Below are 26,356 nucleotides of genomic sequence, written 5' to 3' on the forward strand. Positions count from 1 at the left end.
AAACCCCAGAAAACAGCTTTCCAAAAATGTTTGTTTCCATACACTGGAGGATGATCATAACAGTCATAAGAAGACCGATATCGCAAAAAGGAATAAATGACTAACTGGTGGATATACATTTGGTGATAATTGAATCTGTTTGGTGGAGTAAAAGAGCAAGTCAAGGAAAGTTGTTTTTTTTTCTTCCTTTTTGAATGAGATGAGAGAGAAAAAACGGATTGGATGTTGGCAGAAAGGGAGAGGCAGTCTCCAGCAGACTTGTAAATAGCTGGAGGGATGAAGGGATGGAGGATTGAAGCTATCAGCAGAGAAGCGATGAAGGTCTGGGATCAGGCCAAGGTAAACACACACCAGCCTGGAAGGTACTGCAGCAACACACACACACACATTTATGAACTTCCCAGCACATACAAATACTCAAACACTCAAGAACACAAGCACTTAATATCTGTCATACACTACATGTACCCAAACACACTCATGCATGCACACCTGCAGAAAAATAAACAGCATTGTAATATATGGCTTACCAACCACAGCTTCTTGAGTGTTAAGCTGTGTGACAACAGGCCGGCCTGTCATTTTGACATCTCTTTTCATCACATACCACATTAGTCCATTTTCTCAGATACAGCCGAATAAACACCAGGAGAAAAGAAATGGTTAGAGTTTTATTTTTAAACACGTGGCATAAACAGTCAAAGAGATAGCCCTCAGGAAATCCCGCCAATGTTTTGGCAGAGTCATTTGAAAATTCAAACGCAATTATCATAAATTCTAAGAGCTGGAAAAGTCGGCCATGTGCTGCAGACGCAGTCGTGCGTGGCGAGGATGGATTTGTCGTAGCAGTTGTACTGTGCGTGCATGTCTGTTGTGGGAGTGTTTCTTCAAAAGGGTTTTGGGATAGGGTCAGCGTGTCTGCACTGAGCTTCATTAGTGTGCTGTGAAGCGAGGGCTCTCCTGCTCCATCTTGTCTTCGGCGGTTAAAACACCTTGACCGAAACCTTAACATTTTCCAAATATTATCTTAAGCATGGCATTCAAAGTAAAAAAAAAAAAAAAACGGGCATGAAAGAGGGGCACTGAAGCATGCCAAGCTGGAATGCAAACAAGTCGCACTCATGGCTCTGTCACCATGTTCATTACACGGTGAGAAGCTCAAATCTGTGTCTGCCTCACTTTCAACGTTTTACGTCCATTTCCTTCAAGCATGGCACTCAAACCGGTTTGCTGAGCTCATTAATAGTCTCTCAAACATAAAAACTCTAAACATTCTGACCTTTAAACGCTCTGATCAAAGGTTTTCAGGTTTTTTAGCTGTTCCACACAGCATGTTAACCAGATGAACACATTTTACACACAGTAAAAAGGCCAAAATAAGTAGAGATGGACCACAGGCGTGAACGCATGACCTCATTGACCACATTTTTAAAATGTCAGTTAAAATTAGACTGATTTTTTTTCCTCCATGGGTCTGATCATCCTCTAGAAGTGAAGAACCATGGTCACCTGTCATTTATGCTCCTTAGCCTACTCAGAGGCTTTATCAGTCTGAGATCAAACCCCTACACTGTCAGAAAAAATGTGCAAAATTTGTACCTTTAGAGGTACAATGGCTTGTCACTGGGGCAGTACCCTCAAGGGTACAAATGTTGTACCCTTTCATATAGGTGCGCATCTGTACCCTTTCAGTATGTACCTTTCAAAGGCAAATATGTACCTCTGTGGACTAAATTGTACCTTATAGTGCTATGGTACCATAATGTACCTTTAAAAAAGGTACAAATTTGTTCTTTTAAGGGTACTGCCCCAGTGACAAGCCTTTTGTACCCTTTGATGGCAAATTTGTACCAGATACAGCACATTAAAAGTCCAGTATAATGTTTATCACATTTATTAAACATTCAAAAAAATTACAATTCTGACATTTCACAGTATTTACAGTGTCACAACAGGATGCATATATTTACAATTAGCAATTTTACAATAATGAAAAATCTATATTTTTCCTTCAGTTCACATTGCATTCATTGTAACCATAACCTTAACATTTGATCAATTGTAAACAGCACATAGCACTTCAGTTACCATTTTTAAACCATGAAATAAAACTTGTGACATTAACAAAAGAAGCACTAGACCTCATTTTAAGTACATCTTTCTACTGCATTCGACATTTTCTAAAAATAAATATAAAAGTAAACTTATAACCAAGTTTAAATGCATAATTTAAATAATAAAATGCATAAATGTGATCAAATAATATTGATACGAATTCTAAAAAGAAGAACTATAAAACACGCTAAAGATTACCAAGGCTTACATTTATGTCAATACCTAGTAGATCCTCTGCAAGCTTCTCTTCTCTTGATTCTTTGGAGACTTTGGCTAATGGAGCTTTTCTTTGAACAAGCTCAAGCACCTTTGGCACAATACTGGTAAACGCCGTCCTTGAAGCGCTGGCTTAAACTGACAGGTGATGGATGCATTCGGTCAACTTCATCAAACAACTGAAAATTAAAAAAAATTAGAAAATTAATCAATCATTCACTTTAACTAAAACAAACAAAAGAAATAAAACATTCTAATATTCTTTGTTGCCTCTTTCGTTGCCATTTCCCTTTAGTGATCTCATTGTATAAATATTACTTGGCTTGAATGACTATATATTTATATATGGGTTTAGAAAATTACAATGTTTTTACAATTGAATTAAAGCTGTTAATGGTCATTTTAGCAGATGTCTCAGCTTATATTGACATTCAAAATGCATTTTAAGCTGAGAACTGATTTAAAATGTCACTGACCCCTGAGGTTGTCTTCAAGAAAGGGTACTTCTTTAGTATATCCTCTCGCACCTTGCTGTACTGGATATGCAGGACATTCACATGACCTTCAACGGATGATGCATCCTCACCAATGACAGCAACCACCTATTGGATCAAATTTAAAAGTCCATATTAATAATAAAAAATACAACTGCAATCACTGATTACTGGGGTTAAAGCACTTTGAGATGATGTTTAAAGACAGTTTGTGCAGAGTGGTTTGGAGTTGATCAGAAATTAACTTCTGAGTTGTAGGCGGGGCTATTGACACAGTGGTTACCCTCTGCTGATGTCCGATCATCCCTTTGTTTACGCCCTCTCCCTCTAGCGTACAGTCCTTCCAACCTAAAACTAACATTAGTGGTGAAACCAAAATGGTGAGCAATATTGAAGCTTTCCGGCCATAGTTTAGATCAAGCTCAGACAAGTATGATGAAGATGTTAATGGATCTGTTTGTCTGCAAGTGGACGCATCAGAATAGAGCAGAGCAGAGGGACTCGGACCCACTTCATTTCATGTGGTGCGTCACAATAGAGACCTTCCTCAAACTGCATGTATTTTGTCTGTTCCTGATTCATCCCAATTTGAGTGAATACTCAGATGTGCAGTTTTAAACGTGCTCATGAGAAAAATACTGCGACATGTTAAAAATTGGGGACCCACTCCAATGAAAGTTATTTTTTAAAATGTGGCATTATTATGATGACATTAGGGTTGGGCGATGTCCCTTAAATTGGCCGTTGACGATGTTTGCTGTCAACCATCGGGATGGACGATGAAATCGTCGGGGGGGGGGGGGGGGGGGGGGGATTTTTTACATTTTTCATTCTTATATAACTGCTATTCGTTTTTTTGCTTTTTTCATTTTATTTCCCAACTAATGACTAATCCACGATGATCCAGTATAAACTGAGGGAAGTGACTTTAACAAAAAAAGTAACAAACAAAATAGAAAAGAAGTAGTCCGCTCCCGCACTTCACTAGTGAAGTGGACCGGCGGAGCGCGGACTTACAGCTTTGTGTTTGAGGGGAAGGGGGGGGGGGGGGGTGCTTTGTTACATGAGCGCTATGTGTGGGAGATTTAAGACTGCGATCCGTCCCGCAGCTCTAGGGGTACAAACAACCGAACTCAGAACCGGGTCTAAAAGTGTGTGTGTGAGCACAGCTCGGATCGTCAGCACACACACACAGCGGTTTGAGCTTCAAAGCAGAAATGTCGCTCAGTCCTTAGAAAACATTCAAACAATCACGCGGATTTGTGTTTCCAGTCGTGTCCCGACTAAATGAAGGCTGATGTTATTCTTACATGTTTACGTGCAGCCAGCAAGCAGCACCACCCAAAGCTAATGTTGTTAGCCCGTGTTAGCATACTGCTAATCCTGGCTTCGTTCAGAAAAAGCACTGACCACACGGATTAAAATTCAAATGATGAGCGAACAGGTGTTTCATAATAACCGTATCATTATTAAAAGCACGTTTAGAAGATCATCTCGTATTTTACCGAGCTGACATGTCAATGTATATAGCCGCTCGGCGCTGTTTAACATTGTTTTGTATTGAATTGTTACATTCAATAAAGTTTGAAAAAAAAAAGCCGCTCGGCGGAATTTATATTCTTCCGGTTTTCAAACCCTACTGCGCATGTGCGAATGATTTATTCCGACGGAAAGTGTGACCTTAGTGAACGTTTTTATATTCTGAAAACATTTTTCTGGGCCCATGTACACGGTTGGATTCTAATCCGACCATTGATCCCATCGAGATATTTTGTACATGTAACCGCGGCTTATGGTGTCGACTCGCAACGTGGCGGGGGCGTGGCATCACGATGGTGTCTTTCCATCGTGATGTCACTCACCCATCACGATGGACGATGGTATCGTCCATCGGCACAACCCTAGATGACATCGTTATAAGATTTAAGAATAAAACTGTTTGTCAATATTTATTTTCTCAAATTGGGATGAATCAGGAGCAGATGAAAAGATGTAATTTGAGAAAGCTAGCTACATTTGGCAGGCCACAAGCGGAGCGCTTGTCTTCATTCTCCTCGTCTGAGTTGGCATCTGGCTTACATCTATAAGGCTGGATAGCTCCAATATTGCACGCCAATTCTGTTGCTTGGGGGTTGTGAGGGACTGTAAGGTAATGGGAGCGTAAACAATGGCATGATGGGAAATTAAGGCCGGTTAACTCTGCAAAACAGTCCTGTCAAGAACTTGAAGGTGAATTCCAATTGAACTGCAGAAACCATGTCCCAGAAAACATTTTTCCCTCTCAAAAACTGCATAATCAATGTCTGTCTTTGTATAATAATAATGGATTGGATTTAACTGCGCTTTTCAAGACACTCAAAGCGCTTACAGTGTGTCCATTATTCATTCACACTTGGTGACGGTAAGCTACTGTTGTAGCCACAGCTGCCCTGTGGCAGACTGACAGAGGCGTGGCTGCCACATCGCGCCTACGGCCCCTCTGACCATCACCGGGATCATTCATGCACATTCACACACACCAGTGGAGCCACACTGGAGGCAAGGAGGGTGGAGTGTCTGGCCCAAGGACACAACGACATTTTGGCTGGTGGGAGCGGGGATAGAACCGCCAACCCTTCGGTCATTGGACGACCCGCTCAACCACCTGAGCCACTGTCGCCCGTATAGTCAATATCTTGTTAATTATGCAGAGCTTTGTTGAAGGAAATACAGAAGAATTATATGTTTGTATGATGAGGACAGTATTCCAGAATGTATTCAATGTGTTGTGACTTACTCGGTGCAATCTGCTGTTTCCCTAGAAAACTTTAAACTAGTTTGGATGATCTGCCATACTGCACTGTTTGACAACTAAACTGAATTGGAAAGACAGCCTGACTTTGAATGCTTGAAATGACTTTGTGAAAAAATTATTTACTTACTTTGGCAAGAGAGGTGTCTTCAAGTCTTCGTCTTGTTGTAGGACTGTGTTGTAATATTATGGTGTCATCTGAGTCCACTTCAGTATCTCCACTTGAACTGGTATTGCAGCTCTTTGCAGGACAACTCGGCTGATCTGTCAAAGTATTAAAACTTTCAGTTACTGTAATATTTAAATTAGTATGATAGCAAAAACAAAAAAAGTAAAAACAAAGATTTTTAAATACTGACCGACTTAACAGTTTAGCAGATTTATTATCTTGTCTAAGACAGCAATAGGATAAAAAAACTCACTTATTTGCCCGTGTTTTGTTCCCCACACTGTCCTGTCAAATAAATCATTAACCCTTTGACTCCTATTGATGCAAATATACAATCAAAACTCTTCAGCTCAAAAATGTTCTTAATTTAGCATGTACTTGAAAGCAAAAACACAGATTATTTCCCTTGGAAATAAATTCAGGCATCAAAGGGGAATTTACCCAAAACCATTCAAAACAGAATAGATAAATTACAATTTAAAAGAAGAACTTCACCTTCTGGATTTGTATCTTCGGCCAGACAAATTTCCAACACACCAAGGTTTGGGTTTTTCAACAGGAGATCAAAAACCTGCTCATCAACTTCTGTCTTTGAGTCATCAAACACTTTCAAGTCCAAGGTTGGGATGTTCAACTTTTTGGCAGCTGTGAACACAGCAAAATTATGTTTAGAATACAGCACAGAAATTATCTTTAAATTAAAAAGCAATTAAAAAAATCTGTTTGCATCACAGCTGACAGTTTTTCCACAAAGTTGACTGATTCCTGTAAAGAAAAATGCTGGAAATTGTGATGTTTCCACTCACCGCATTCCCAAAAGGATTTGAAGGTCAGCTGAACTTCAAAACATTTTTTTTTTTTTTTGGCGTTCGACATGTTCACGCACAGCTTGCATCTTTCCTGGTGGGAAAAAAATAATTACAAAAAAGAAAAAACATTACAACACCAAAAGGTACCAACACAGCATTTATTCAGATCTAAGCCCTGTTCCAAATAAATTAATACATTTTAAAATAGTAATGGCAAATATACAGTTCACACTAGCTGCCACAGCAATGTTGCAGAATTTGCAGAACTGCTAAAAAAAACAACACTGACAACAATGCACTGGCTTCTAAGGGCCTACAGATTAATTTCTTGGAAGTTCATTTAAAAAAATTATTTTTTTCCTGCTTTATAGATGAGTTTTTGGTTTGGGAAATCGTGACGAGTATCTGGAATCACGGACCTCCATTTAAAAAAAAAAACTCTGCAGGAGAATGATCAAAATCAACAACACAGTGTGATGAGCGATCATGATCATGACAACCTAAACAGTCTGTCACTGTCTTGCATTCGAGAAATGGTGGCTGCGCGCGCACAGCAGTTAAGGCAGGCTGACATAAATGGGAAGGACCGCCATACTGCGGTGTAAAAAAAATAAAAATAAAACGTTATTGGACTCCTACACATTACAGATTAAAATGATTAACGCATTGAATTCGACGGACCTGAAATATCAGTAGGAATTATGGAGCTGGTCGTTTCAAAAGTAGCTGGCTTCCTTACTAAGAAAGACAGAAAGAAAAAAGAAAAAAAAGGGGGGGGGGTAGGCAACAACAACGGTGCATCAACGCCAGCATACATCGGTAAAACGGCGACAGAATTATCTAGTGAAAAAATGTATATATTTACATGTATTTAACGGAACGCGGTACAACACCAATAAAAACAACAGCTTAATTTATTTAATGGCTGCATTTAGCTGAACTTCAAACGGCTGAGGCTAACCGTTAGCAAACTCCTGCTCGTAGTTTTCAATCTCCTCACAGGCACATACACGGTGGAATAGCAGCATTCCACTACACAAAAGTTATTCCTTACAGATAAAATAACCGAACCCGCTTAAAACAAGTTTCCAACTTATTTTTGAGCAATTAGCAGACTTACCTCAGTCACAGCCTCTATCTTCCTCCGGCCGCTGCGGGATAACAAAATGGCGGAAGAAACGAAACTTAAGAAAGTAGAGTGGGCGTGGTCTCGCTGGTTTACTCCAACATAGTTCCTCTACGTTTTTACACCTACTTAAATAATAATTACTGATGGTACCTCCGAAAAAAGTACTCTCTCATTTTTCCTGTGTAGGTACAAAAGCTAAAAGGTACTAATATGTACACTTAATGTAACGTAGTAACAGAGAAATTTGCTTTTTTATGAGAATGTATGATTAGAAAGAAAATAACTTAAATTAACAGCTCAAAGACTAGAAATTTAAATTGAATTTAGGCCAAGTTAAAGTACACCATATAAGGTTAAAAACATCAAATAATTTTGTCTACATTGTGCTTTTGCTCTAAATTAAAGGCAAAACTTAAAACAGCTCTTATATAAGTAAAAAAAAAAACAGGCTGGCACTAATACATGTTTAAAAGTTATTATCTTGATGCTCTGCACAATCAATAAAATATAATGTGCTTGTGTACTGTTCAGAACTAGTCATAAAAGATGTGTGGTCTCTTAAATATATTTGGTTATTTTGTGCATCTTTTCCAAATAACCAACAACGTATTAAATTATTTAGGGTGACGTTTCATGTACTTTGAATTATTACTTTTGTCACATAAGTGATTGTACCTTTGTTAGTGGAATAAAGGGTCCAAATATGGGCCCTCTGATGGTTGGAAACATATTTGTACCTTTTTTATCCTTAAATGGTACATATGAGTACCCTAAGGTGTAATTATGACTCACTTAGGGTACAAATTCACCATTTGTACCCTAAGTGTTCACAAACGTACCCCAACCGTACCCTTTTTTCTGACAGTGTAGCAGATCATAAGAGGACTTTCAAGAGGAGGCTGTGTCATTCCACTCAGGAGAAGTGTCCTTGCAGTCAAAGAATCTATGGTAAAGAAAACCACCCCAGTAACTCTTAATTCAACGAACACTCACACTTTGACTTCAAATTAAGCCCCAGTGATGGCTTGATAAACTGCACCCTGCTTAATTTTTAAGAGCTTCAAATCAGACGCCAAAAATTGCTGCTTTTGGTTAAAATGCTGGGCAGGCGGAAGGATAAAGGTGAAAAGAAAAGGTTGCCAAGCTGGAGGTTGAACCGTGCATTGTATAGGGAAAACTGGACTGAATGACTCCTCCCCCCTGGCTTTCCAAACATGAAGTACCCCTGGCTCCAAGAAGGCAAAATCCTATAGACTTTAATAGAAAAATAAACAGCTATTACTCAGTCATTATATTTCTCAGAATAACTGTTCTTGCTCTGCTACCTTTTCTTTTTTTTTTACATGTTCTTGCTAATCCTGATTTTTTTTTGTATGATTTCCTTCTGTAGCACAAGTTATTCAAGTTATAAACTGGCCAATCAGATGCCTCAATAAAAATAAACGTTCGGTTCATAGATTTACCCACTTTCAAGTAGAAGGGATGTGGACCTCGACTAGAGCAGTCGCCATATAAATGTTGACTCAGACCAATCTCTGACCTCTGACCGTCATCATCTGGCTCCAACATGGCAACGTCAGTATCGCAAAAAAATCATTTGGCTGGAGCCAGAAGCCAATCATTTTCTATGCTGACGTCACACTCAGTTGGTCCAGTTCTAATATACAGTCAGTGGGTTGAACACATCACCCACTCTTTTAAAATATGTTGTCATGGAAACAGCAACAAGACAAATCAACCCTGTCAGAAGTAGTGGACTTTGAAAAGTGGGAGCCAGTGGTAAAAAGCAGAAGTTGTAGAGTAGTAGCAGTAGTAGAGTAGATAAAAATGACATCATTATGGATGAATGTTAGCAGGAGGGAGTAGGGATGGGTATCGTTAAGGTTTTAACGATACTACTACTCTTATCGATACTGCTTATCGATCCGGTACTCTTATCGGTACTCTTATCGATACTTTTTGAGGACGAAAAAAAATAAATAAATAACAAATTAAGAACATAAAGTGTTTTATTTCCTCACTATGCAACAACATTGTTTTTTTTAACAAAACATTTTACTTTATACATGAGAATGTTCCAGACAGGATATTTATTTAATTATTTAATCTAATTGTTTTTATTATTTATGAGTGTGATCTTTCCTTTGATCTTTTGTCCATTTTCCACAACCTTGAATAGACTTTTCTGTCTGTCAAACACAAGAGTTAAGTTAAGTTAAGTTAAGTTAAATGATGGAAACAAATTCACTTTGATGCAGATTCCTTTCTATTTTGCCAACTCCATTTATTTTTCTTTAAATCCAGTAAACCCAATAAATGATATTAATTTTACGGATGACAACTATCATTAGTTATTAATTATTATTAAGTATTAGGAAGCAGCTGATGGTTTGTCGCGGGTCTGGAATCATAAGCGGTGAGTCTAAGCCCCGCCTCTCTACCTGTTTTTTGTATGCTCCGCGTGCAACCCCCCCCCCCCCCACCCCCCCTCCCGCTGCCCAGCCTGTTCCGCACAAACAGCGCAACATACGGTCATCGTAGTAGCAAAGTGACAGCATGGTAGGCAAACTTAATAATTTTTACGCAGAAACGTTAGTTCTTAGTCTAGGGCGCTCACGTGTCCCCTACAAGATCGCCACTTACTGTGTGTGCGCTGCCTTGTCTTGTGTGCGCGCGCGCGCGGCGCGTGCTGTCTGAACAACAGCCCCGCCCCCCGTGCACACAAATAGACAGACAGAGCTCTCCTCTTCAACGAGAATACCGAAATTAATATAATCATTAATTAACGGAAAATTGACTGACTTGGTGAGTTAAATATGACAGATAACGCTTATATTTTGTGGGACACAAAAAAAAAGAAAAAGTAACTTCTCCAGTACCGATAGCAGAACCGTTCAGGTCAGATCTTAACGATACTGCGGTCTTGAAGAATGCGGCCCCGGCGCTGGTTCAATACCGGGGCACGGTACCCATCCCGAGGAGGGAGCTAGTGTTATACATTGGAAGGGGTGATGGAGATCAAACTGAAGACGAAAACATTAGACGACATTAAAGCTTTCATTCTAACCTCTTGACACCTATTGATGCTAACATGCAGACATGCATATATATCTATATATATATCTATATATAGATATATATATAAAAATAGACATATATAGATAGATACATTGATAGATATATGTAAGTCACTAATGTTTTTGCTTTCATGTCGATGCACTTTTTTAGTTTGTTTGTCGTCGGGCAGCAGTGGCGACTGTGGCTGAGTAAGCCAATGCGGGAGCCGCATTTGCTGCAAGTGTGGTCCATGGGGGGTACGATGGCGGTGTTGGGCTGGGTTCTCTGATGTTTGCAGCTCTTCCTTTCCTCGCACTGGATCTCTCTCTTCTTCTCAGCCAGCTTGCTGCAGGTTATGATGTTGGCACGCCAGCTAGAGCGGTCGGAAGATGCCATTTCAAAATCTGCTGGGTTGATGTTGCATGACTTCAGATCCCTCTTGCAAACATCCTTGTAACCCAGGGCAGGTCGTCTAGTTGGCCGTGTTCCAGTGGTAAGCTCACCATAGAGGATGTCCTTTGGGATGCGTCCATCCTGCACACATGTCCGAGCCAGCGCAGGCCCCTCTGAGAGAGGATGTCAAAAGTGCTTGACATGCCTGCCTGGGCCAAAACATCAGCATTTTGGATTGCGATCCGGCCAGATAATGCCAAGAAGTCGTCTGAGGTTGCGCATGTGGAAGGCATTCAGTCTTCACTCTTGGTGCATGTACAGGGTCCAGGCCTAACTGCCATACAGAAGGGTGTACTCAGCACGCATGCTTGATACACCTGCATCTTTGTTTTGACGGTCAGCATGGGATTGTCCCAAACACGCTTTGCTAGGCGGGCCATAGCAGTTGCTGCTTTGCCTATCCTCACATTGAGCTTGGGGTCCAAGGATAGGTTGCTGGAGCTTGTGGAGCCGAGGTATGTAAACTTGTCCACCACTTCCAGGGTGTGATCGCCGATGGTAATTGAGGGAGTGGTGCTGACATCGTGGCCCATGATGTTGGTCTTCTTAAGGCTGATAGTGAGGCCAAACTCTGTGCAGGCCTCTGCAAAGAGATTGATGAGTCGCTAAAGGGCGGCTTCCATGTGAGCAGCGAGAGCGGCGTCATCAGATACCTGAAAATTATAAGACGCCATGTAGGAATCAAGTATAACAAAACACAACAGACCGTGGTAATGTAGGGTTTACTAATACTAATAGAAGTTGAGAGAACTTCTCATTAATGAACAACTTGGAGCTGGTCTAAACAATTATTTATTCATCAATGAAGTATGAAAATAGAATTATAATTCCCTGGTTGGCTAATATCTGGAGTTATCGATGGGCTAGACAAAAATGAACACTAGTAGAGATCTTACAAAAAAAGGTTTGTCTTTAAATAACTTGCTCCAAAAAGATATAAAGGTAATGGGCTCTTTCTGCAACTGATGAACTTTACATGGGATCAAGCCTGCAAAGCTAATAGTATTGGTTGTTCAACTAACCAGTGTCCTGTAGGAAAAAATATTTCAGTCAGACAACTCATGCAGTAGTAATAATATTTATTTTTCACATCTTTTAGTTTGCTTTCACATACTTTGTTGCTTTCACATTCTTTGACATTCACTTTCCTTTAAAATAGCATTCACTTTCCTCCGAGTAAGCATTTTGCATTCCTCCAAGTTAGCATTTCCCATTCCTTCAAGTTAGCATTTCCCATTCCTTCAAGTTAGCATTTCCCATTCCTTCAAGTTAGCATTTCACTTTCCTTCAAGTTAGCATTTCACTTTACTTTAACTTTGCATTTCACTTTCCTTTAGTTTGGCATAAAACTCCGTGCAATTCCAAGAGACAAATTTCCATAAACTTTTGGGTAATAACTAGCCCTAACGGAGCTCACAGGTGGAAGCCGGGGAGGAGGGTGGGGCAAAGAAAGCAGTGCTGCAGTAAAGAAGGATGAACAACTTACACACCTGGACTTAAATAGGATGCTGCACAGGTGAGTTGATTAACTGACCCACCCTAGGGGAGTGGCCTAAGGAAAAGCCTGCCTGAGTTGCCTGCCCCAAGGTCGCTCACATGGCAATTTGAGTGATTGTTCTCTAAAATTTCCATCAAAACATTTGTTCAAGATCAGCCAGAACAAACATTAGTTCCTGGTTACACACAGCAGCAAACATCTGCAGAATGTATGAAGAGAAAGATGAATGCACTGACACCAAAATTACACCAAAATTTGCCATATATCCCAAGAAGAAGTGCTGATTTCTTTCCCCACTATATGTGGCTCAAAGAGCTCCACTCTACAAAAGTAGTGAGATTCATCAACAGCATACATTCTTGCTTGAAGCACAGGATATTATCAAGAAGGCCTCTCACAACACGTGTTGTTCCAGAAAAACTGCAATGTTTAGATTGGAAATCATATGTTCATGAGAGACAGGCAGACTCGGTGTAGCTGCATGTCGGCACCATAAGGGTCTTTGGGAGCAGATGCTAATCCTCTACAGACACTGAGAATTCACCAAACCAAAAGTTCAAGAGTAAAGGCAAACTTTTGAATAGCTTTGAGAAATATTTACAACATATGACAACATTTAAATTTGAATTCAGTTCTAAACAAATCCATATTCACAAAATAATGCACAAAAGATAAAAGTGAAAATGTTCATTATTTGAATTCTGCTGAGTCCTAACAAGCCTTTTGGGTGACACCATCTGTTTCCCATGAAGACACCTGCAGCTCTTCATCCAGAAAGAATGGGAGATGCACACATGTGCACAAATGTTGAGTGTTTCCCTAAAGCTCTACCTTCTGAAGCTCTCAGACCAGGAAACCTCAGGTTAGGGATTTTGTGGGGGCACTTGTGGGTTTGTGGGCGTCTGTTGTCCACCCAAACCCGCATGTGGGTTCAAAGCCGACTCGTGCGGCGTGCGGTGGGGGCTGATGGGATACATGAAAGCAACACTCGACAGTGTGTGCCATCTAAAAGATCAGAGCCTGACAGTAAGGAAATGAGTGCCAGCATAAACAAATCAAACAAAACCTACATTTTGGGGAGTTTGCCCAGTCAAGTGCACCCACACGGCAGAGACGTGGAACAATTTCTTGAAGAACATTTGCATTTGCAAGAGGTAACCTTTTTTTAACAAAACTCTTTGATCGATTGATCGTTTTTGCCAAATATCAAAGAATAAAATACATTTAGCTGTAGTTTTGGATTGTTTTTCTTTTAGGCTCATTGAACTCAAATTTCTGCTTCAAACAGTTGTGGTCCATTGTAAATATTGACAGTGGTGTGCTATTAGCAGGATAAATTGTTGGAGTATTTTAACGCATCGGTCTCCCAGGTGGGCTGTAACTTTATAAAAGCCTGGTATTGTATTTCTTTCCTGTGCCAGAGCCCGTTTCCTGTGGAGGCGCTGTGTCAAACAATGATGACCCTCTGTTTCCTGTAAGTCGCATGGAGATGGGCCCTGACACGAGCCCCAGGGCCTCTCTGTCAGCCACTGAAATCCTCAAGGTCCCCCACTCCTTATCAGATGAACTACTCACTTCTAAATATTTTTTTGAGGCTTCGCTTTTTGCCGTCCCCCTCAGTGTCATATCTTGCTTAATTCTTTCGTTTCTCCCTCTTCCATCTTGTTTTCTTGCCAGTGCTTCTCACCTTCTCCCACCTCCTTCATGTTTCCCTCCGTCCACACCTCCTTTCCTCTTTCCATCCTTTCTTCCTCCATCTCTTTGTCTGCCTGTCCAGGTCAGAAGAGGCTTGGTCAGACATTTCCTGTGCAAGCCGTGGATGGAGACCACACCTTGTGAGGGGATTTCTGAATCCAAGATTATTCACACCCCGTAAAAACCATCCAAACATGCTCAAAAATATGCCGTAACTTTCTTCTTTTGGATAAAAAAGGAAAATTGATGGAAATATAGTGAAAAGTACCAGGAAATTTTTTTTTGTTTTTTACATTATATGTAAAAATGTCTTCAATAAGCAACAATTTTGTGATTTTACATAAACTGAACAAATTAGGACTAAAGACATTCTAAACGTGCACAAAATATAAAGTCCATGTCTTTTTTTAAGTGTAATAAACTCATCTGATCAAATTATTGTGAAAGAGATTAAATTATCTATTACTATTTCTAAAAGATTTGGACGAGTGCTGTCAAAGACCTTTAACAGTGAGCTGTGTTCCTCCTGAAAGCAGATAATCTTAGAAGTTGGACAGAGGCCCGACACCACCCGAGTGTTGACTGAGTGGATGTTCCACAAGTCAGTGCCGTCTTTGACTTGGCTTCGTATCTGCTTCCGTCCCGGGTCAAGAAGCCACGTCTGCATGAGCGTGCACGTGCCGGCAGCAATAACACACTCCGCCGTGAATCCCTGAACACTACCCTTCTGGTCTTCTTCCACTGCAGGTCACAGGCAGGAAGTGAGCTGAGAGAAAAGGAGGAAGCAAAAGCAGCTCTTGCTGGCTGCAGGTAATGACCCTCAGCCTTGACCTTCAACCTCAACCTGCATCAGTCTGACAATACAGACTGACAAAACACAGACGCCTAGGCATGGCTACGCGTTTCTAAGGTTAAAAAACAGTTTCAAACATTGACCATATTGTGGAAAAAAGCAAAACATTCCAGAGGTAAAATTTGTATTTTTATTTTCTGACAACAATAATTTACAGAAGTGGCCAGAAAAGACAAAATATCATTTTCCAACAATCAGACATGAGTGCTGTCCAAAGAAAAAGAACCACAGCCAGAATTTCGATACTTGTGTTTGAACAAAAACCATTTCACTCTTTCGAGTATTGTGAATCCATCAATGCTCAGAAGTGGTTCGGCTGTTTTTAGACAAAACTCATGGCTCTATAGGGTCTTATTCAGACTTTTCTCTAGCGAGCTTTAATCACCAGCTCCAAAAGAATAGCCTGCTGCCGTATTTGGCAGGCTCCAGCTTCCCCTCGATGACTGGGTTCGGCTCAGGACGAGGTCTAGAGTGGTAGGGGTTTTCTGGTAAGGGTCTAGCAGTCGACACTTTGGTCACCTGTGAAGAAATTTTAAAAAAAAGGTAAATTTACATTGACGGTAAATTAAAGGATTTCAAATCTATTACTACAACCTTTAAAATGTGCTATAAACAACCAAGATGTTGACATAAAAAAAATAAAGCTCAATGATGCAAGACAAATAAATGAAGAAATGATATTCAAAAAACGAGGAATTTGTACATATTTTTGCATTGTGTGAAATGAATACAGTGTTTTAGCCTTCAGGTTTACATGAACCCTGTTTAAAGAAAAGAAAAGAAAAACTATTTGAAACCAAAGTCTTTTCCTCCATCTTCCTTTTGTCTTGGGATTTTCCCTATTTAAGAATTTTCTGCTTGTGCTAATTTAAAAAAATAAAAACATTTTTTGTAGCCCTAATTATAAGAATGTGACCATTAAATATAGAAATAATCTGCAACATGTGATGTATTAAAGAAAAACCAGTTTAGGGATGATTGTACCGCTTTAAACTCCCATTTCCGTGGGAAAAAAATTGTTCTTGAACTCAGACTTTACATACTTTTTCTGATTTGTTATGACTTAACATATCTTGGACAGCAATACATCTAAATTTGATACAATATTAAAGCTACCTAAAAGGCATTTAAAGGCTCAATTTACAGATATAGTTTAAAGAGAACAAAAAATGTGCAAAATCTTAGTTTAAAAAAAGAAATTTGTGTTTTTGACAAACTGGTTGCAGGTGAACTAAAGAAATAAATGTCAGAAAATGTAACAGTTCATTATCCATAAGATAGGTGAATATATTGTTTCTTTATTTGCAACCAAAAGGATTGACAATCAGATTTCTTTCATAAAATACTGATGCTATTTGTTTTGTTTTTTTAAGCAAAAGTAACAAAAAAAAGATTAAAGCTTAAGACTTTGTTTAAATGACAAAAAACTGCTCTCATGATTAACTTTTGGCACAGATTTGATTGCATAAACCCCAATGATGCTTGCTAGCATAAGAAAAGCTACTTAAAAAAAATCCAAAGCAACACAAAAACACATAATTTCCCTGCTCACAACGGTTACTGAGTGAGAGAACTGCACAAATGCAATCAGGGCTTCTTGCATAGCCCACAATCAGCAAGAATAGACGCCATCAGCAGTGCTGTGCACAAATTCACAAAGAGTTACGAGTCTCACTTTTGATAGATCTCCCAGTTCAGGTCTCTCCCAACCAAGTTTGTCGAGGACGCAGCTGTCGAATGCTTGCTGCTGTTTGCGGCAGTGACGCAGTTCTGCCAGGTTGGTGTAATCCAGACAGGTCCAGTACTCTGTAAAGGACTCCGCGCAGTTCCCCTTGATTTGCCTAAAGAAGCACAGGGCAGACAGACACGCATTAATAAATAAAATGGGTTTAACTATTTTATTGAAATCTCTTAATAATTAGCGGTACGTCTGTCAACTTTATTTTATTTTAAACAACGGAGCTAGTTTAGTGTTACATGAGTGCAAAGCTGTGTTCAGTGGTCAGTAAAGACATGATGCAGCAGTTAAAAGAGACAAATCCCGGGATGCATAACTCAGTCCCATTTAGTGAGATTTATGGTTGATGCTCCTCAAAGATCTCTGTCATGTCACATTTAAAAATATTCAAATTGCTCATTCATAAGCAGTTCTGTTTGTGATTTCCCTGACTGATTTGGAGGTCAGTTGAATGCCCTTCCACATTTACCCAGACTTGGGACAGGAAAAACAAAAGCCCTGGATCGTCCTTGTGATTGCATGACAGAAGGAGCTGCTTTTAACTGTTTAATAAAAGTGTAACGTAGATTTTCTACATAGGAGTTGTGCTAAACTCCTATGTGTGATCCTAAAAAAAAAAAAAAAAATTAGCTAATCAATGTCAAAACAATCTGAAACATTTTGCGTATTTTCTGAAAAGGTAGGTTCCTCCCAGCGCTCCCTATGTGATGAACATTTCTGAAAAGAGAAAGAACTTTTCCAGCGACAGTAGTGAAATTGAAGAAAAAAGAAAAAAAATCAGAATCAGAAATACTTTATTGATCCCACACGTGGGAAATTTGTTTGTCACCATAGCAACTGACAGCAGAGGGGAAAAAAGACTTAGAATGAAATGAATAAAAAACAAAACAACAAGAACAAAGAAAATGTAGCATAAATGCAAACATCAAAGTAAGTAGTATAATTTAAAAAGCTATTTACAGAACAGTGCAGGTAAAAGGATGTGCAAAAGAAATGTGCAAAATGGAAAAAAACTAAATAAATAGATAATAAAAATGTGCAAAGGTTATCTTTTGCATAGTGTGTTGTTGTACAGGGTTATTGCGTTGGGTATGAATGACTTTTGGTACCAGGCAGTTTTGGAGCGGAGCTGTCTGAGCCTCCTAGAGAAGGAGCTCCGCTGTTTGTCTAGAACAGGGTGGAGAGGATGCTCTGGGTTGTCCATGATTGAAAGGAGTCTGTTCAGTGACCTCCTCTCCATCACTGCTTCAAATGTGTCCTGTTTGCAGCCAATGACAGAACCCGCCTTCCAGGGCTTAACTACCATTAAATCACTCGCACACAAAAATGAATAATCTGTTTTTGCTACAGAAAAAAACTAGTAAATGCTGTCAATCAATAGCGCGTGGAGAGACTTTAAAAAAATAATTTAATAGTGTACAGTAAATGCAAAAGACAAATTCTCTTTGACACCTGCCAGTGTTTTGTTACCAAAAAGTTCTTCTTAAGAGTGTATTAAAAACATAATTCCACATTTCTAAGAGCCATAAAACTATAAGCTCCTACAAATAAATGCAATGAAGCATTGCATTTATTGTGGGAGCAAAATGAAAACTCGCCTTCACAACACACACCACATATCTAATGTGGAACTAGAATCAAAAGATAAGTTACTGCCAAGTCTTGCTTTAACAAGCAGCTCAGTAAAAAGTTCTGCTTTTGTTTCTAGTGAGAACTTTTACATTTTTTCCAGATGATGATTAGATAAAAAAAAGAAGATAAAACTCTGTTGATAAACTTGGAAACGAAATGCAAAAAGAAATCGCTTTCTACCAGAACATTCTTGAGGGTTTTTTTAGCCAAAATGGATCCAAAAGCAGTTTTGACCTGAATTTATGAGATATGTAACCAACGGCAACTGTTTTATTTCACCTAAAAATATGCTTATAACGGTGTTTCAAATCCTTCAGAATTAACAGAGTATGGAAGCCCATGAGTGTCATTAAAGTCTGCCTGTAGTTTGAACATGAGTTTTTAAATCATCATTAGCTTCACTCAACTTTTTTTATGAAATATGGTTGCTGAACCCAATCCCAGAATGAGCACAAATCCATGTTTTAAGATGTCAGCCTTACAGTTGAACTTTACAACCGATTTTCAGCTGAAGAGCCTAATAGTGGGACATACCACAGAGCAGGAAACTTCTGAAATCTGCTATGTATACTTAGCAACTTCAAACTCTAAAAGAACTGTCCATCAGCAGCATTTGCAGCCTCAGACCACATTTTTTCTTTTACCCTTATGTCAATCACCATGTAAGAAATGAAAGACCCCCAACCGCAAACTTTGTCTGACCCGTGTTTCACATGAATTCTTAAAGCCACATCTTTAATCACGCTCCAACCACAGGAACGCTGTTTGGTTTTGTAGATGACACCAGCGTAGCAGACCAGGCTTTGAAAATGGGATTTTTCTGCCCAATCAAATATCACCTTTTCCATCAAACATTAGAAAAAAGATGTTCCCTTTAGGCCAATGCAAAAGGGGGAGGATAATATTCTTCCAGCACACACCAAAAAAGGGTTGGTATTCCACCATGTCGGAGATCCCAATTCCATCACCTGGAAACGCAGCAAACTTCCCAAAAATGTCACTGTTGGTTTAGTTTTTCTGCTTATAGTTTAAAAAGACTGAACAACAATTTAAAACAAACTTTTGCTTCATCTAGGGTTGGGCGATGTCCCCTAATTTGGCCGTTGACGATGTTTGCTGTCAACCATCGGGATGGACGATGACATCGTCGGGGGGGGGGGGGGGGGGGGGGGTATTTTTACATTTTTCGTTCTTATATAACTGCTATTCGTTATTTTGCTTTTTTCATTTTATTTCCCAACTAATGGTTAATCCGCAATGATCCAGTATAAACTGAGGGAAGTGACTTTAACAGAAAAAGTAACAAGCAAGATAGAAAAGAAGTGTAGTCGCTCCCGCACTTAATTAGTGAAGTGGACCGGCGGAGCGCGGATTTACAGCTTTGTGTTTGATGGGAAAAGGGGGGGGTACATGAGCGGTATGTGTGGGAGATTTCAGGCTGCGATCCGTCCCGCAGCTCTATAGGGGTACAAGCAACCGAACTCAGAACCGGGTCTAAACGTGTGTCTGAGCACAGCTCGGATCGTCAGCACACACAGCGGTTTGAGCTTCAAAGCAGAAATGTCGCTCAGTCCTTAGAAAACATTCAAACAATCACGTGGATTTGTGTTTCCAGTCGTGTCCCGACTAAATAAAAGCTGATGTTATTCTTACACGTTTACGTGCAGCGCCACCCAAAGCTAATGTTGTTAGCCCGTGTTAGCATACTGCTAATCCTGGCTCCGTTCAGAAAAAGCACTGACCACACGGATTAAAATTCAAATGATGAGCGAACAGGTGTTTGATAATAACCGTAACATTATTAAAAGCACGTTTAGAAGATCATCTCGTATTTTACCGAGCTGACATGTCAATATATATAGCCGTTCGGTGCTGTTATCGTTTTGTATTGAATTGTTACATTCAATAAAGTTTGGAAAAAAAGCCGCTCGGCGGAAGTTGTATCCCCTTCCGGTTTTCAAACTGCGCATGTGCGAATACTGCGCATGTGCCAATGATTTATTCCGACCGAAATTGTGACCTTAGTGAACGTTTTTATATTCTGAAAACATTTTTCTGGGCCCATGTACACGGTTGGATTCTAATCCGACCATTGATCCCATCAAGATATTTTGTACATGTAACCGCGGCTTATGGTGTCGACGCGCAACGTGGCGGGGGCGTGGCATCACGATGGTGGTCTCTCCATCGGGATGTCAGTCACCCATCACGATGGACGATGATATCGTATTCATCTGGACAAAAACAAGTGGGAAGAGGTGAACTTCCTCTCTGAACTGATGCTTTATCATGACGATCAGCATATACAGTGATCCCTCGCTATAACACGGTTTACTTTTCACGGTTTCGCTACTTCACGGATTTGCATCGTGCATTGTGTTCTGCATTCTAATTGGCTAAAAAGTCACTCCGCTTCTTCTCTACCTGTGCGTCATTGACATTGCGGTTTAATATGTACAAGTACGTAAAACAACTCGCCAAATTTACATTACGTACGTGCAAATTCTCTTGCAATTTCGAGTTTCTCTAAAACCCATAGAAAAAAGAGCGACAACAACTGCCTTTCACTGTTCTTCTCCTGAACAAACACACCTGCACCGCGGGCTTCAAAAGAAGAAAACACTGCAGAGTGGAGTCAGGATGCAGCAGCTCAGTCTGAAGAGCAGTGAAATACACTATTTGTACAACTGTACTTTGTATTTTTTTCATAATCATTTTATATTTTCTCCCGTTTAATCAAATTCTTCAGGTCCCAGTGGGCGGGGCGATTTGAAGCCTTCTGTTCACATCTATGATTCAAATTATTATTTGACAGTACAGTACAGAAGTTATTTGTTGAAAAATACGTTTCTAAAGTCCTTTTATTTGTGAAACAAATGCTTGAGCCTGTAAAATTGTTTGTTCTGTCTTTTCAATTTACAACAGAGTATTTAACTGTATAATAATTGTTAAAAAAAAATAGAGGTTTCTACTTCACGGATTTTGCCTTTCACGGGTTCTTTTTGGAACGTAACCCCCGCGAAAAACAAGGGTTTACTGTATATCGCTTTCCTTTGCCACTGCAGTCGAGGTCGTGGTCATGTACCGTGACAACACGCCGCACCACGTAACAAATAGCCGCTTTTGGAGAAAAAAGCGATCTAAACCAAAAAAAAATAACAAGAATAATGTAGTAAAAACTGATAGAATCTTTGGTAAATGACCATGGTATAAGCGGGATAATGAATGCACTTTGTGCATCTGTCAAAATGTCTTAAGTACATCTGAAAGCTGCAACACTAACTAAAATTTCCCATCAACCCCTCTGACCAATTGCATGCCTCTTGACGCCTCTAGGCATTCTGGGTAGTGTAGTCATATAACAATTTATTACAGGGGACTTTTATTTTAAGTGTCTTATTATCTGATGCGCCTTATGTATGAAAAAGGTGCGTTTTAAAAGTTTGTTGAAATGTTCCCCTTTTATTTTAACACTTAAACTAGCAAGACAGAAGCGGTTGTACTAAAGACGTGGGGATATTTTTATAATTACTGTAAGACCTGATAAAAAATAGTAGCAGTTTAAAAATAAGTCTGTCTCCAAGGTAACACGAGTTTAGGAATCAATCTAGATACTGAATTATATGGGAGCAAGAACTCTAATCCAAGACGATGTTGAAATCTGAAAGCTTTAAAGTCCCACTCAACCTATATTCCTTTCCATTGCAGTTTTTGGCCAAAAAAAAAAAAAAGTGTCTTTTTTTTTTAAAGAGTTTCTGCAGAGCAGCATGGGTTCATTAGAAATTCACCTATGAGTTGTGGGCGGGGCTGTTGGTACGGAAGTAACCCCCCCCCACTGATATTCCCATCATCGCTTTGTTTTCACTCACTCCTGCTAGCTTACAGCCCCTCACAACCCCATGCCATCATTAGCGGTGCAACAGAAATGGTGAGCAATATTGGAGCTATCCAGTTATGAGCCAGATGCCAGCTCAGACAAGGAAAATTTAGAAGTATAGGATCTGTCTGTCTGCAAGTGGATGCATCAGAATGGAGCGAAGCATAGAATCTTTGGCCAGCCCATTTCAGTTGGTGCGTCACAACAGAGCTTTTTCAAACAACGGGTTTTTATCTGCTCCTGATCCATCACAAGTTCAATCATACGCATAAATACAATTTTAAAATTTATTTTCTTTAGAAATGTCCTCCATCATGAGAAAAATGCTATAAGAACATAAAAACATGTTTGTTTTTTGGAGTGGGTCTTTAATAACGGCTGAATGTTTTCAAAAACCTAATCTTTTAGGAATAAGCACTGTGAGCCATCGACCTCTGATGGGATATGCTGAAAGATAAACAACATTTGAACTATTTTAATCTTTCTTCCATATTTACTTTCTGTGCTTCTTTTCTCTTTTGGTCCATCTGCATTTACACCGAAGTTCATTTTAGAGTGAGCCGTTGTTTTTAGGCAGACGGGTTGTTTAGTCGACACCAGAGTTCAAATGAGTTCTCACACTTGCTCAATGAAGCAGAATTTTTAAGGAAATAAACTCTGGTGAGCACGAAACTTTATATTATAAAAATACCTTAGGAGCACCATCATATGTTATATGACCAACTGATTAAATGGTCAATACATTCAATTGTTAATGTTCTGAGCTACCTGTTCTAGAGAAAGTCATTCCTTCTTTAAATCAAAATCATTACTTCTTCCAGAAAACCAGCCAGTTTAATCATGTTCTCCATGGTGGACATATATTTGAACCTTTTAAGCTACCCTAAAGAGATTCTGGCTTTTCTATTGATAGTTCATTTGTTCAAGTGGGATGCAGGGAGGTTTGCTTTCATACTACAGCAAAATCTTAACCCTTTTCTCATTTGTGGTTCTCATGAAGATATTTGCTTTTATTGTTGTTTTAGCTTTTTTTCTAGCCGTATTTAAAAAGTTCCCACAAACTACTTACTGTGTTCATTTTTTCATAAAACATTTTTTAGTCACAATAATCTAATAGTTTTCCTGAAATTTATTTTTTCTCCTGTCTACTACAATGTCACAGAGTTAGTCTCATGTTTTATGTAGTAAGCAAGCATAGCAGGAACTGCTTTCATCGTTTGATCTCTGCCATGCATCTTTTCCAACTTATGCAATTACTCCATTGACTCCACACATTCCTAACATCCACTGCAGCTGATGAACTAACAAATCTAAAAAATGTGATCACATAAGAAGTAGAAACCCCAGAGTTACCTGAAGAAGTTGAGTGCACACTCATTGACCTTCCTCCCTTCTTCTAGACACTTCCTGGGGTCTTTCTCTTCCCAGCGGCACAACATGAACTCCTTGTTGGCTTTGTCACACTGGGAGCCATAATGGTGGGCAGCAGCTTTTAGCACTGCAGATGACACAGCGATCTGCAGGGACAAGAAAAACACAAGATTCAACAAAGCAAAAATAATAATCAAACAAAGAACTTTAAAAAATTCTCTTAAATGAATTGTTGGGTCGTTTTGACAACGTTACATTACAGATGTGGATGTAACAAAATTGTGTTTCTTGCATTGCTCCAGAAAGAGAAAGGATTGGAGTAAGGTAAGATGGTCAAAAAGCTGGAAAATTTAGGATATTTTAAACACACCATTGAATCTCATCTTAGCTCTAAATTAAATGTTATTGGGACCGGATATAATTTCCTTGTAATATTAAACTATGTAAAATTATTTATACTTTTTCTCCATATGTGGCACTATGCAAGAACTAAATATATAATGAAATACTTACAGGATGTGGTATTTTTAATAAAATATCTGTTTTATTCATTCATCTTCTAAACCCGTTTTGTCGCTTTCGCGGTCATGGGGCTGCAGGAGCCTATCCCGGCCACTTGTGGGCGAAGGCAGGGGACATCCTGGACATTCACACTTAGGGACAATTTAGAGTAACCAATTAACCTATGAAGCATGTTTTTGGACGGTGGGAGGGAGCAGGAGTCCCCGGAGAAAACCCACACATGCACAGGGAGAACATGCAAACTCCACACAGAAAGGTCCCCCGTTGGTGTTTTGTTTAAGTTCCCCCAGGGACTTGAACCGGGGGCCTTCTTGCTGTGAGGCAGGAGCGCTGTGTAGCCCTATAACTGTTTTATTATCGTTTTATTTAATGAAAAAAAAAAAAAAAAAACTTTTTTCCCCTTTAGTTTAATATTTTGCAAACTTTGTAGACATTTTTCCTTTTTCTTTTCTGACTTCTGTTTTAACTTTTTAATGAAAATTATGTCTGCCACCTGAATATTTACATTTTATATTTTGTCTGCTTTCAGTTTTGGACTTAATCTGGCTCTAAAAAAGAAGAAGAGGAATGTTTTGGTGTTGCCTCGGAATGCTGCCACATAGTAGTGTGGAGAGTAAAAAGAGAACATTGAAGACAGCTAGTCTCGCAGAGAGAGATCTGGTGGCTAAGCTAGGATATGCGCGCATGCCTGCGAAAATTTGGAAATATCAGATACAAATAGTCCAATAAAAGTAGATTTCCTTAAAAGTTGGTTTGCTTTTAAAGTGCCAAAAAGTAATGAAAATCTTTCCAGATGTGGCTTTGCCTAATGAACTTAAAAGTGGGGGAAACTGATAGCAGTAAGGCATAAGCCATCGTCAACACACACGCTAGCCGGTTAGCATGTCAGCTAAGGATAACCGCTGCTCACCTCGTCCACCTTCAGCTCCTGCAGTGTGGGGATATCCCTCGTCCTGGGCATGGTTCAGGGGCAGTACAAGACAGCAGCTGTGGAAAAATCAAACGTAGCAGGCAAAAACCATCAAGGTGCTCCTTGCTTGACTTAGGTCAAGCGACGAAGCAAAGGAGAAGGTCAGTTTTCTCTCCCTGGTCCCGTCGCTTTACGGCGCTTATTGATGACGTATCCACATGCGCAAGCTCGAACATGAAAGAAATTTAGAACAGATCGAAATATTTTGATTTATATAATTATTAAAATATTTTAAAATGTAAAATAATAAATGTGTTCAAAGTAAAGTTTTTTTCTTCTATTTTTAATTTTTTTTCTCCGCAAGTTAAAGCCAGCCCGTACTGTCGGCTGCTTGTTGCTCTGTTGCCATGGTATCGTTTTATCAGTACCGCCGCTGACATTTTAACCTTGCTTATTTCTTTGTAAAAACAGATGGAGGACAACAAGGTCAGCGAACTTATGCAGTTTATTGGAAGAAGTTACAAAGGGTGCACAGAAAATGACAGGTACAATGTTTTCTTTTTGTGACCTGGATCAAATTCATTAAAAATAAATAAATAACTGAATTGGCGTTGTTTGTAATGCTCTGCCTCAGGATGCACGGAGAAGGTGAGTACACCTTTCCCACAAACACCAAGTATGTTGGAGAGATGAAGGATGGAATGTTTCATGGAAAAGGAATGCTTCTCTTTCCAAATGGGATTAAATATGAGTCTATCTGGGAAGACGGCATATCTAAACAAGTGAGTGCCAACCCATGCATGGTTTTTACATTGTTTCAGAGAGCTTTGTCTAAAATGTATTGATCAATTTTTCCTTTAGATTATTGTATTCACAAAAAAATAACTATATAGCTATGTATTCGTTTTTCTGTTTTACGCAAGTCAAGTCAGTCATCAGCCACCAAATTTGATTTTGGTGGCTGTTGACTGATTTGACTTGATTTGAAAAAAAATTATATCAATTAACATTTTATTGAATCACTTTT

The 26,356-nt window shown here is 39.3% G+C and overlaps 2 protein-coding genes across 4 annotated transcripts in view; one reads left to right on the plus strand and one right to left on the minus strand.

Moving 5' to 3' along the window:
• Positions 1-15,386: 15,386 nt before the first annotated feature.
• Positions 15,387-25,709, minus strand: ndufa8 (NADH:ubiquinone oxidoreductase subunit A8). Its single transcript, XM_004074826.3, has 4 exons — positions 25,330-25,709; positions 23,880-24,043; positions 16,955-17,120; positions 15,387-15,798 (listed from the first exon to the last, which is right to left on the minus strand). Exons 1-4 carry the CDS (start codon positions 25,378-25,380, stop codon positions 15,661-15,663), a joined length of 519 nt encoding a protein of 172 aa, XP_004074874.1. The 5' UTR covers positions 25,381-25,709; the 3' UTR covers positions 15,387-15,660.
• A 1-nt stretch (position 25,710) lies between these two features.
• Positions 25,711-26,356, plus strand: part of morn5 (MORN repeat containing 5) — a 31,980-nt gene continuing 31,334 nt past the window's right edge. For 2 of the 3 annotated variants that reach the window (XM_023960647.1, XM_023960648.1), the window contains exons 1-2: positions 25,807-25,874; positions 25,964-25,977. In XM_023960647.1, the coding sequence (XP_023816415.1) occupies positions 25,868-25,874; positions 25,964-25,977 (21 nt within the window). In that variant the 5' untranslated portion in view covers positions 25,807-25,867. Of the gene's footprint in view, positions 25,875-25,963; positions 26,112-26,356 lie in introns of all 3 variants that reach the window. The other variant, XM_023960646.1, reaches the window with a different exon arrangement.

Source organism: Oryzias latipes, chromosome 12 (genome assembly GCF_002234675.1).
Source record: "Oryzias latipes chromosome 12, ASM223467v1".
NCBI lineage: Eukaryota > Metazoa > Chordata > Actinopteri > Beloniformes > Adrianichthyidae > Oryzias > Oryzias latipes.

Coding starts and splice junctions, on each gene's coding strand:
- ndufa8 (XM_004074826.3), bottom strand. CDS start 25,380: ATGCCCAGGACGAGGGATATCCCCACACTGCAGGAGCTGAAGGTGGAC. Junction 24,044..25,329: donor AGGAGCTGAAGGTGGACGAG/GTGAGCAGCGGT, acceptor TTGTCCCTGCAG/ATCGCTGTGTCATCTGCAGT. Junction 15,799..16,954: donor AACTGGGAGATCTATCAAAA/GTGAGACTCGTA, acceptor ATTTCTTCACAG/GTGACCAAAGTGTCGACTGC.